Source organism: Rhopalosiphum padi, chromosome 2, assembly GCF_020882245.1.
Source record: "Rhopalosiphum padi isolate XX-2018 chromosome 2, ASM2088224v1, whole genome shotgun sequence".
Classification (NCBI taxonomy): Eukaryota; Metazoa; Arthropoda; class Insecta; order Hemiptera; family Aphididae; genus Rhopalosiphum; species Rhopalosiphum padi.
The window spans coordinates 23,961,954-23,976,081 of record NC_083598.1 but is presented as its reverse complement, the minus strand read 5'-3'; the positions used below and the strand labels follow the sequence as shown (position 1 = coordinate 23,976,081).

Here is a 14,128-nt window from a genome sequence, read left to right as displayed (position 1 = left end):
AATTTGAATATAATAATAGCATCTAATTAGTGACTTGCCTATAGGTTATAGTAAAGATAGTAGATACCAACAAAATGTCTGATAAAATTTATATTTATAAATTTTTTCAATAACAGTTAATAATTTTAAGTTTTCCAGATTAGGACGGTTAGGTATACAATTTATATATAAAAAAGTAGACAAGTACTACTCCGTTGTATAATAGGTGCCGAATATCGAGTGGGTCACTGATCACTATTATAGTATTATGGATGTGTCAAATTTGAATTCAACAATACCTCATTACACCAATCATTATATTATACGAAAAAAAATTCTGAGGATCAGTCACCCTAAAATCTGTATCACTTTATTTCGTGATATGTATTTTTGAGATAACTATTAAAGTTATTTATTTTAGTACCTTTAATTATGGTACATCGGTTAATTGTTACCTATATAATTCGTTAATATAATTTTTCCCGAAAATATTGCATTTGTAATATAATTTATAATTTATTATTATATAATAAATATATATTTATACCAATACCATTATTATTACATGAACTTATGAAACACAAAATTTAATAACATCTTTCCGCAAATACTATAAAACAATAAAATTAGATTCATAAAAAAAATGTCATTGCGTAATAGGTAATAGGTATAGTAAAATTTATAATTTTATAACAATATAATTTTAGTTAAAGTTTTAAGTTCACACGAATAATGTTTTTAAATAATTTTATAATAATAATTAACATTGTTAATTGTTATTTATAGTTTAAATAAGTAATTTTGTTCAAATTTAAACTTTAAATGACTAAAAATAATTATATTTTCATATTTTTTGTATAATGTTTTCAATATAGACTACTTAACTACTTATGATGAATCCTGTACTCGATTTTCAAAACTTATATTTAAAACGAAAAGTTATTATAAATTTCTAAGTTTCTAGCTATATAATAGTTTGTAATTATTTTAAATTTTGATAAATTTCGTCAAAAATCTACGGTAATTTATTTTTGAGTATTGAGTTACACTAAAAAAACATGTGTTATATTTACATTGTATATTAGTATGTACTTAAAAACGGTAAAAAATATCAAGTATTTTTAAATTTTAATAATTATCGGAAAAATACAATAAAATAATTAAGAAAAAACGGGAATTTTTACGCATACCCAGTTTTTGACAAAATAAATTTTATTTTTTTGGAGGAAAGGTACCTATTTAAGGTTAATAAAAGTATTGAGGAGTGATCAGACTATCAGAGACCAGAGTTCAGTTCTAAAAGGTTTTGAGTAGCTAATAATCTGACTGTTTATTATTGAAAATTTGAATAATAAATATTTCAAGAATACCTGGATTTTTCCCTGTGGAAGTTGGCCAATTTGTGGGACTGGAAATTCTACTGGAGTATGTCCTCTAAAGTTATTACCTACCTCGACAGCCCTAAAATCGGTGCTTTGCATTGTTATCACCAATTATAAGATTGTTAGGAATAGTAATCGGTTAATTTTTTAATAGTTAGGTATTTTATGTTAGGAAGTGGAAGATATTGCTGCAATGCATACTAGTACTATATGTATATGCTGCGGTCCACGTTTTTTTTGGGGATAGATACATCTACAAATTGCAGCCAAATTTAAGTAATTGAACATTTATATTTTGAAATATAAAATTATATAATATCCTAAACTTAATTTTCCTTTCCATTTTTGTACAGGCTTACGATGAATTTCTATAGCATCAGACATCAGTACTACTGGTTAGTTAATATTTTTAATTAATATTATGGCATTGATAAAAACATATGATATAATTTTTATATAGGTATTCAAGTTTGTCAATTTGGTTTTCTTCTGTTCCAAAATATTTCTAATGAATGTTTCTTTTTCTAACATATTTGTGTATTGTATATTATGACTAAATATGACTATTATGAGTACCAATATTATGACTGCTAAATGCCGTTATTATTGAACGCGAAAAAAAATAATAATATTATTAAGGGGCCGCTACACCAGCATTTGTTTTCTCTGTTTATCTCCTATCTATTCTAGGAACAAAGATACTCCGTATTTTCACGATTACGACTCTCTGGTTCAGTTTAGGGCAAAAGCATCTATTATATATTTTATAAAGAAGAGTATTTCTTGTGCATTGATCGGATAGATTTTAAATATTTACATTTTTTATAAATAAAAAAATGTTTTAATTTAAAATAATTTCGATTATTTTTAACCATTAAAAATTGAAAATTTAATTCTATATCAAAATGAATTATGAATATGATTAGGCCGGGAATAGGTATGGAAAATATTTTCAAGAAGTTCTTTATTACACAACGAAATTTATTACAAAATCTCTAGATCAGTGGTATTCTCAAATTATGGTAGGTACGTACCTATCTAGATTCTATATTATAGAAGACTATATACAATATGGTGATATTGGTAGTTGGTAGTCCACGAAAAGCTGCTTATTGATAAAACATAGTAAATACATATTTTATTTTACTAATGTTTGAAATTGAAATAGATAAATATAAATAGCCAATAGGTAAATTGAAAATAATATTATTTATTATAATAATAATAATTATTATTAAAAACACTGAAACACAAGAAATAATAAATACGTCAATAAATTGAATAAATCATAATATTCGTCGTCATCACGTGAAACTTATTAGTTGAACTGTGGAATAGGTGTAATACCTCATGGAAAAGTTCTAGGTACACTATAATTTATTTTATACATCAATAGTATTTGTAACCTTGACATTGATGCTCAAATTGTTATATCTATGCCAATTGGCAATTGTTATTAATACACTTGTTTACTTTTTTCGGATGATTCGTGGATCGACGTACAGAATAAAACATCAGTAAGGAGTTTAGGACAAGAAAAGTTATTGAACATTTGAAAAACTATAGATAATCAGGGACGTATTTAAGGGGGGCCCGTGCCCCCCTCCATTCACCGTAATAATTTATTGAGATGAAAAATATGAGATATTTTATAACTCTACGCCTCATGTACGCTAATTTGAATTTTTTGTTTGTTGTTCACCATCCACCCACCACAAGACATTTCTAAATACGCACCTGTAGGTAATTAACGATTAATTTAAAAAAAATGATGTTTATCAACTTCATTTAAAAGAAAAAACGTAAATGAACACAGTGAAGATCTATAGCATTATATTCTTGCGACTATACCATGATGCCTTACAATAGTATTCAATGATATCATTGTCATAGTGTTATGGATACAGACAATACACTAGTAATTAGTAGGTAGTCTCGAATGTCAGATATTTAGGATTTGGTTTTGATAATAATATGCGTTGGTATTTACTTGTCAATAATTTAATTATGTTAAATCGGAGCTCGAGTTTCACTTGCTATAAATAATAAATTGCGTAATGTTATATATCGATCCAAACGTTACGTATACCGTATAGTATTCCTAGCTCTATAGACTATACTCTATACCGATACCGACTATACCAATCCTTATTTCAATACGGTTTATTAGTTGGTGGTTTAGTCGATAATACTATACATTCCTTACTTCCTTAGTGATAAATCAAAAGCAAATTATTTGCTCATGTGATATATCTATGTAAGCGTACTTAAGAGGATGAATCCTCAAATAACTTTAAGACCTTCAATGTGCTTTCAATAAAATTATTAAGTATTCAAAAAAATTGTAATTATATATTTATATCTTAGGACAAAAATATTAAATCTTAGATTATAATATAAATAAGAGCATAAAAAAAAATTCCACTTAATATCGGTGTTGGTGTAACTTTTTATAAAAAATCTTTTGGTCAAAAATTCGTAGACTAACTTTTGCCAAATTGCCCAAATTATTAAAATTCAACGCCTTTAATAATAAAGAAAATATAATACTGTACCTAATCAGTTATATAATATCTCATCTTATGTAGAAAAACTCATTACCGATTGGTTGTTTATCGTTTGTCATTGGAAATAATTACTGTAGTCAGTCAATATTGTCATCATAGCCGTACTTGGGGGAGCCCAGTTCAGTGAAAAGCAGAGTAATGTTGACCGGCTCGACTAGAGGCGGACTGAAGGATGCTTAGTTCTCAGTGCTTTCATCACCTTAAATTAACTCCATCAACGAAAAAAAACATGGATAAAAATAATTTTGTTTGAAAATCTCAAATTAATATTGTTAACTATTATAATAGAAATATAGGTGTATAAGTGGCATCATGTGCCATGAACAATTTAAAATAATTAGTTATTTAGATTATGTATTATGATGTGTGTCGTGTGATGGTGATGTATGACATTTTATGTACGAGTACATACCTTATATTTTGTCAGATTATTTAATTACCACCTATCTATGCGTTTTTAAATTTCTACTATTTGCAGAGAGTATTAACAGTTTAAATTAATCCAAATTTTTTTTTTAAAGATTATCTAGCCACTTGCTTTTTTGCCGAAAAACTAGATTACACAAACACTTGCAATCAATTATTATCACTATTCACTGTACAATTGATATTGAAAATATTAACTATTTGTAGTCATTCATGAAAAGATATAAGTAATTGAGACTATTATAATATACTTGGAGAACCTATCTCTAAACTCTAAAGGCTAAGAAGCTAGTACTGAAAAAAGAACTTCTATATATTGTAATAAAATGTATTTTATAATAAATAATATTGCCTTCAAGGCTTCAACTATATATAATAATAATATCATGCATAGGAGGAAGTAAGGACTTCTTTTTAAATTTCAAATGAAACCGGGAAAGTTCCTGGTAGGCTGGCTGATCGTTGTATTATGACTCTGGAGTCTGGGGCGATATATATCTACTTGGATTACAATTACAAATTATTTGTTCATACTTTCATAGTAAACTGCGAATCTCTATTGTCTGTTGTATCACAATTTGTATACATAACCCATGTTAGGAACTCTTGCATATACACTTTAGATTAGTAAGCATATTAAACAATAGTATAGCAATGTAAGCAATATGTTTTATTTTTTTTAAAAAATAAAGTACTTGGAATTTTTTAGTTTGACCACTCTAAAATACAAACTAGATCCAATGTGACAGTTACCAGTAACCACCACTATTTTTGAAAATCAAAGTATTTTATCAAATAATTATAAGTTATATTAGTTATTATACAGATACACTGGTACACATTACAATATATTCATTAAAATCAATACATTAATTGCTCCGAATCTAAAAGTATATTATAGTCTATAATTCTATACACAACTATTTTATGTTTTGTTTTTGTAAGTGGCGTAAGTGTACAACGATAAGGTGGTTATTGAGGCCAGTTACAGCTACACTCGGCTGTTTAGTGTTCAGCGTTTTACATATTATTATACGTCACATCGGTCATCGGCGGAATGTGCCGAACTGCCGAATGTGGTTGTGATGGCGTCGTGGTGCGAGAGTGCGGCCACTGTCGACATTATCAATTATTTATCACTAATCAGTAATATCGAAATATATAATCATATGTTTATTGTTTATCATCACAAAATAAAATCATCCAAGGTTAGATCGCAAATATTGAATAATTTAAATAACTTATTCTGTATCATCATTTATTGCGTATTTGCGTACCTATTTAAAAAATACGTGAACATTTCTGTTAATCGAAAACCAATGTTTTATCGTATTTTATGCGTATGAAATGATATAGTAATATCATAAAGTTGTCATGGTGGCAACGATCATGTTTTCGCCCGTTACAGAAATTGATAAGAAAATTATGGAAATCAGCTGGTAAACAAATAACAGGTATATATATATATATTATAAAAAAAAAAAATTAAAAAAAATAGGTACAACATATTTTCGAGATGCCTTCGGGACGTGAATGTTGATGACGATGATGTGAGGCGTGTGCGTGTGAATGCGTCGTTTGTGCGTCGTTTGTGCGTCTGTTTGTCGTGCTCCGCCGTCAGTCGATAGGATTATAGTATTAGTTATAATGCTGAGTGATTAACCGTAATTACACATTAGCATTAATAATAATAGTAATAGTAATAATAATAATAATAACAACAATAACTATTAAACGATATACGTGTGTAGGTAGTTGGTACGACGACGTTTTTTAATACCGATCAATCCCCGATAACCGATTTTTAAAAGAGGTTCACCGTATCGATTTTTTTTGTTTTTCCGTCCGTCGCGTGGGCATCTCGATCACCGGATATCTCGCAGTGCACGGGAAACGGACCAGTTTTTGCGTGAGCGAGAGGAACGGACTCGTCGCCGCCGTGTCCAGTTTTGTTGCAGTCGCTGACCGATCTTTTGCCACCTACACTCGACGAGAACAACCAACGACCACGGCAGTCGTACGACGACACTGTCATCGCTGTCCGAATGGTGGCCAGCCACCGTCCAAATGCAGTTGACGTCCAACTTGGCGGCCGCCGCCAACTATGCGATCCCGTGACGGGCAACGTAACATTTTGATTCAGGTAAAAAAATACTCTCATCTGGTGACGCCGTCTTGCACTACATAAACACTATTCGTTCACATTATGTCCACTATTCATAACCATACGCGACCTCTCCGATTCTATGTCGTGCCGCTATCCACCGGGCTAATTTGCAAAGCGTAGGTGTGGGTAGTAAATCCTTTCAGCGTTACCTGTATTCCGTAAGACATCCTCAAGAACATCTCAAATAATATTTATTACGTACACTTTATTCTATTACACGTTTCAACTGTACACCTTTTGAAATTGAATTATTTTTATAAAAGTGTAGATCGATTTCCAATTAGGTTAAAACAGAAGTACAAAACTATCAATATTTAAAATGTATATTAAATAACAACAAGTGTTGTTTATATTATGTTTCAAGCGTTGATAAACAAGAATTGTCCTTATTGCAAAAATGAGTATGTTATGGTCAAGTCTATGGTTATTATCTACATTAGACTAGTTTTCAAAAATACATTTGACTTTACCAAAAATTTGTTTTATAATTTTGAATAAACATACAGGTACATCGATATTCCTTTAAAAGTAAAACATTCTTATAACTATTGAATTGATACATGGGAGTAAGTAGCCAAGTAGATAAAATCAATTTATGTATTAAAATTAAGTTGTACAATTTGTTGTGGAATGTATCTTCTTTTCTATTGATATTATTATAGGTGTTGTACAAATAGTTTATACCAATAGATTTTAGTAGACATTTCTTAAACTTTAATTTATAATACTATTTCTTATCAGAACTTATTTCAAGTATTTTTCTTTAAGGTAAATGGAACTTTAAATTAGTAATAAATAATTATTAACTTAATTAAAACCTATTAGCTATATAGTTGTATGGAGCTTCAATCGTAATAGTTGTCATCATTCTAAATTACTTCTATCTAAATTATTTTATCCAGCTATCTAGGTACTGGAACAATTATATAATGTTTTTATATAGATAGTCTGTTGTACTGCATACCTGTTGAAATAGTCCTAGGTTTAATATTATAAATATTAGAACTTGATTACCTAATTGTATACAGTATTTGTATATGCAAAGATATATATATATATGTATTAAAACATATTTAAAATGATTAAATCTCATAATATTTTAAAATGAATAGGTATTAAATTAATTTTTTTCAGGGTGTTATGCGTTTGAGCATAAAACAATGGGGGCCAACATGGGTAAGAGTTCAGCGTCTTTGCTGGATGCACTCCCTACACCACAAAGTCATTTGCATGTAGTCATGTTGGGCCTAGACAGTGCTGGTAAGACTACAGCTCTCTACAGACTTAAATTCAATCAGTACCTAAACACAGTTCCTACAATTGGATTTAACTGTGAAAAAGTAAAAGGAACTGTAGGAAGGGCCCGAGGTCAAACATTTCTTGTGTGGGACGTCGGTGGACAAGAAAAACTTCGACCGTTGTGGAAAAGTTATACCAGGTAAACATTAATTTTAATTTTATGTCTTTAATTTGAAGGTATTTAGTTCTAATAAATCTTTATTTTCATTAAACAATTTTTTTTTCTTTAGATGTACTGACGGTATATTATTCGTTGTGGACAGTGTAGATGTAGAACGAATGGAAGAAGCAAAAATGGAATTAGCCCGCACAGCGAGAGCTCCAGAAAATACAGGTGTACCAATTTTAGTATTAGCAAATAAACAAGATTTGCCAGCAGCACGAGATTCAGCAGAATTAGAAAGACTTTTAGGTTTAAATGAACTTAATCATTTGTGGCATATTCAAGCAGCTTGTGCTATTACTGGGGATGGTCTTCAAGAAGGTTTAGATGCGCTTTATGATATGATATTAAAACGCAGAAAATTAGCTAAACAAGTGAAAAAGAAAACTCGATAAATTGGTTAAATAATGGTATAACTAAAATTATATATTAAAATACAGCAATGCTATTGGGATAATAAATACATAAATATCCTGTTTGTCTTTTAAATTTCCATGACATATTTTTAACAAAAGACAGCTCGTAATTAATGTTTGTTTTGACATTACGAATATTATGTGTTTCATTTATACCGAGTACATTTATTTAATTATTTAAACTATTTGTTTTTATTTAAATGACATGAGAATACTTGATAGAGATTTTATTTAAAAATATTGCAATTTGGCACTTGCTATTAATCTAAAAATATCTATTGTGTTATTTCATTGATTCTCAGTGAACCGCCTAATTAATATATAACACCTATTTGTTTGCTTAATTGTGTTAACAGAATTTTAAATTCATGTATTACTTTTTAACAATAATCCCACCGATTGTAAATATGATTTTTATGTAATACAAATGGTAGCTATTTAGTAGCCTTGTATAGTATGGCCACTGAAATATTGAATGTTTGACATTTATTATTTTCACTTAAATGTTATTTGATTCACTTTAAAGAGCAACTAGTTTGTTATTAAATGTATTTGTTGTCACTCCATGGTGCTTTATTATTTTTGAAATTATATTGTATTATTATTTTTTATAGTGCAATATTTCACTTGTTTAATACTACTGCTGCACTAAAAAAAAAATGTATTCAATGGAAGGTTCAACAGTTTATGTTTTTGACTATATTATTTTTCCAGTTTAATATTAAATATTTATTACATTATGTATATATATATATATATATCAAATACAAATCTGGAATTGAGTTTTAATAACTGATAAATTGGTGTTATGCCCAGTTTCAAGTTGTGCATATATTTATTTTATTTATAAACATTAGACTAGTTTTTTCTTTTATTCAACACTAGCCAAATTGTTATCTGTTTTTTTTTACGGGTCTTTTACACCCTATCAGGTTACCATGATATATGATTATCTTTATTATATTTTGTACTTGTTTTTATATTTTCCCATGTCTTTAGGTTAGGAAAAACTGTTCTAATGTTTATGATGCCAACTTAACTGTGTATGTATATATATATATATGTGTGTGTATGACATATATACTAATAAAGTGTGTATTTACTATTTAATAAGAAAATAATTATATGTATTGTATAGTTTGAGTGAATTGGGTAGTTAATTAAATATGTTAGTTTCCAATTATAACCAGACAACAGGCATCGTAATTTTTATCTGAATATGAGTCAAATACATTAATCCACCTAACTTTGAATCTTTCTAAATACCTATGTATTTGTATATTTTATTCTATATTTATTATTGTTTTAGCATATGTTTTAACGTAACCTTTTTTATGCTTTGTTATTATGTTTTTTACCCTCATTTACAATATTTGTTTTAGCAAACTACTTAAAACTAGTTAAATTATTTTCATATATAATTGTTTTATCTAATGAATAAGAAGAATTATCACATTTTTTAATGCTTTAATATTTTCCTTGTTGATCTATTCTGTTGTAATGACTATATTTTCAATTCTTTTTAGTTTTTGTTTATGTGTAAATTTGTTTATATAACTTAACAACGAGACTGTTTATGTGTTTTGTTATATCGATTAACTTTTTATGTATAAATAAATTAAATTATTAAGTGTATAAGTTTAATAATTGTCATTAATTAGCAATTATTGTAAGTATTTATCATTAACAATAAGAAACAATCATTTTTAAGGTTTTTTTTTATTTATACATATATGTTATACATTTTAGAAAAATTTAGCAGAAATTAATGTCTGGCATATAATATAACTTGAATGAAAATTGTGAATCGATCATATATATTATTTTTTTTACACCTTCGAAAAATAATTTTAATTTTATTTAAAGTTAATAATAGTATTGTAATACATATTGTTTCTTTTATGTATTCAAATTTGATTTTATGTTTTTTCTACATTTATTGTTTCTGTTTGAGAATAATAAATCACCAATTTAAATAAAAATTCAACAAGTGTGTTTTTAAATGATATTATTCTGAACTGAAGAATGGTGTTCCTGAAAGTGATGTAATTTTTTAAAAATGTCATTGATCGTCATTCATTAGATTATACAGCTTTTACAAATATCTAAACCCATAGCATACATCCAGTGTTGAGTCATATCTAGATAAATTTATCTAGATAAATTATCTAGATGAAAATTAAGTATCTTCATCTTATCTAGATGAAAAAATAAATTAGTATCTAATTGGTATCTAAGATTTAAATTATGAAAATCTACATAAATATCTAGATCTTGTGTAATGCATGTGTATTTTTTTCAATAATTGTTTACTCATTTAGCCATTTTACATAAAATATTATGATATTATTATCTACAAGAGTACAAAATAATAATAACATTTGGGTGTTGTTTACTTGTAATAATTTTATTCTATCATGTTACCATAGTAATTTTTAGATTACAATATTGAATGTTCGATAAGACGAAAACGAATTAAAAATAGCAATAATGTACCCACCCGCCAAACGACCGACCATAACGGTTGTTTATCAATACAAGATATAAATATAACAATATAACACCATGTACCCGAAACCCGTCCTGTCTATTGGTAAATAATATGAAATATACTAAAAATAGTTCTCGCACAGCATAGGCATAATAATAATAATAATGTATATCATATTATTTGTATACATTACTATATTATAATATTTTGTACAATAATTTAATTTTATCAGATAGTAAATAGTCACTAGTCACTACTGCGACTGCCTGCAGACTGCAGAGTAATTTTATTGTTAATTACAACTTCGTATACTCGTGTCGTGTACTTTCTTCATTTCTTGTTTACTGCAAATATTATCAATATGGATAGATTTTTAAGTACAACGTCCAACAAAAGAGTTTGTCTGGAAAAAGTTGATGACCCACCTGCTGTTGACGTTTCGGCACCATTGTCAGAATTTAAATTTCAATATTTATTCGATACGTTTTATAAACTGGTGTCAATAAATGGTGATAAAATCAAAGCTTCTTGTCAAAATTGTCATAAAGTCATTACTGCATATAAAACTTCAAGTGGCAACTTATTAAGTCATATTAAGGTAAGTTTTCATAATATATCTTCTTTAAAAATAATTTTTCACTTTTTTTGTTAAATGAGTAGGTACGTCATTAAAAACAAAAAGAACATCCACATTTTGTATATTAATCAAATTGGATTTATACAATTAAAGTTTTGAAATATGTTTGGTTTATTTTTTTGTTTATTTTATAAGTGTTAGACTTTTACCTATTTAATTTATTATTAATTTTCAATATTTTCATATTTGTATAGAGTCAACATACCTTTTTAGTGTCAAAAGTTGAAGATGCTAGGAAGAGAAAGAATGAATCAACTCAATCAACCTCGTCTACCTTTATCCAATCTAAAATATATGATTCTACCAAAAAAGTTTCAAAAGACAAGGTAATTTAACTTTTTAACCTAGTTATTAATTATATAAATATTATTTTTATATCAAACATAAAGTAACATACTTCATACCTCATATTTATAGTAACAAATATGATTAATTAAATTATGAAGACAATGAAATTTTTTTTAAATTTTTTAATGTAGTTTTGTAAAGTTGTACAACTAACATTTAACTACAATGATTATGTATTATAAGTATAACAATGAATTAAGAAAATCTTTAAAATAATAATTAACAATGGTAAAATCATACCATTTTATGGTTTTGCGACACTTAATTATTTATTACCTACCAACCATAGATGATTAAAGAGCCTATATAGATTATACCCCTGATTATACAAAATTAGTACTAAATATTAAATAGTGAATTAGTTATTTAAATTATTTTTTGTGATTTTGTAACATCTTATTTTATATGTAGCATATACAAATTATAAATTTAAATGTAAAATTCCTTTATAGTATACTCTAGTTTATATTTTATAAAAAAATTCAGATTAATATGAATAACTAATTTTCAATGGGTCTGACTAACCCACTTGAAATTGAATATAATAAATATTTTTCAAGATTTTAGTAGCCTAACTAACTCACATTAAAACTTAACGAGAGTTAAGTAGGTTAATGTTTTATAGATTGTTTAAAAGGCAAGGATTTATATAATATAATAAAATGAGTTTATTATTTTCCTTAGAATGGATGTTATAATAATAAAAAATAGTCAAAAATTAAATTGTCCTTTTTTGGTTTAATCTGTTCTGGTGCTATGTATCTCAATTACAAATTGTTCAATATAAAGTTTAAATTGTTTTATAAATAAGTAAAAAACAATATTTTGTTTCAGATAAATGAGTTGGTATTTAATTATATAGTTAATGAAATGAGACCACTGATTACATGTGAAAAGCGTAGCTTTCGAGAATTAATTATGGGACTTACTGGAATTAAAGATACTTCTATTTTGCCAAACAGAATTCAAATAAAAGCTCAATTAACATCCAGATATGGATTATACGTGCAGATGCTTACAGATTTGATACAACAGCATAATTATATTTGTGCAACTGCAGACATTTGGAGCTCAAACAATAAAAGCTTTATGGGTAAATTATAAATATCTAATGATTTTTTTTTTTTTTAAATAATTATACTAAACCTACATTTACCTAGTATAATATAGACATTAGTTACTGCAAAAAATATAAATCATTACCTATCATAACAATTTACTTTTACCAACTTGTAAATAAGTAATACCTACTTAATAAATTGTTTAACTATTTGTGGTATGGTATTGTTGTGTTATATTATGTGCATTTATTAAATAACTTAAAAAATGATTATTATAAATTAATTTTTTGTATAGGTATGACGTGCCATATGATAAATGAGTCTACATATGAACGAACTTCATATATTTTAGGATGTAGAAGAATGATGGGAAGTCATAACTATATTAATATTGCTGAGATGATGACTGATATAACTGAAACATACAAATTGGACCATTCAAAAATCACTCATACTGTCACAGACAACGCCAGTAACTTTTGTAAATCATTTAAAACATTTTCTAAACCTTTACCTGATGTACATCAGATAAATTCTTGTACCTTCGGAAATTTCAATGAAGATAGTGATGCTGGTAACTGTAGTACTGATACAGCTGACGATGAAGATACAAATTTAAATTTAGTAGATGTCTATGAAGTACTCTCAACTCCAGTGATATCTGACACAGCGAATGATAATTTTTCTCTACCATCACATATTACTTGCTGTGCCCATACGTTAAATTTGATAGCAACACGTGATATTTCTTCAATTGATGATAGTAAATACAAAAAAATGTCGGAATTGTCATTCCAAAAATTGCAAAGCTTTTGGAATTTATTAAGTAGGAGCACGGTTGCATCTGACAAAGTGTTTGAAATATGTGGTTGCAAATTTCCCGTCCCTATTATGACAAGATGGAACTCATTATTCGATGCAACTAAAAAAGTACTGCTTCATAAAACTGAAGTTATTAAAGCATTTGAAGAATTACGTTTAACAAAATTAAAGGCAAATGAATGGGATTTCTTGAAGGAATACTGTAATGTAATGGAACCTTTAACAATTTCTTTGGACAAGATGCAATGCGAAAAAAAAGGTTTCTTAGGCTATGTTGCACCTATTATTTTAGTTTTACGCCGCACTTTGATATTGTTATCAAATTTAAAATACTGTAGACCATTGTGTATTAAAATAGTACAAAGTTAAG

At 27.3% G+C, this 14,128-nt stretch overlaps 2 protein-coding genes across 2 annotated transcripts; both read left to right on the top strand.

Annotated features, from left to right (window-relative positions):
• Positions 1 to 5,859: 5,859 nt before the first annotated feature.
• Positions 5,860 to 10,381, top strand: LOC132921088 (ADP-ribosylation factor-like protein 4A). The gene is made up of 3 exons (XM_060983923.1): positions 5,860 to 6,497; positions 7,656 to 7,959; positions 8,051 to 10,381. The coding sequence occupies exons 2-3, from the start codon at positions 7,682 to 7,684 to the stop codon at positions 8,376 to 8,378; spliced, it is 606 nt and encodes a 201-aa protein (XP_060839906.1). The 5' UTR covers positions 5,860 to 6,497; positions 7,656 to 7,681; the 3' UTR covers positions 8,379 to 10,381.
• A 781-nt stretch (positions 10,382 to 11,162) lies between these two features.
• Positions 11,163 to 14,127, top strand: LOC132921392 (uncharacterized). The gene is made up of 4 exons (XM_060984399.1): positions 11,163 to 11,488; positions 11,722 to 11,853; positions 12,710 to 12,968; positions 13,232 to 14,127. The coding sequence occupies exons 1-4, from the start codon at positions 11,252 to 11,254 to the stop codon at positions 14,125 to 14,127; spliced, it is 1,524 nt and encodes a 507-aa protein (XP_060840382.1). The 5' UTR covers positions 11,163 to 11,251.
• The last annotated feature ends 1 nt before the right edge of the window (position 14,128 follows it).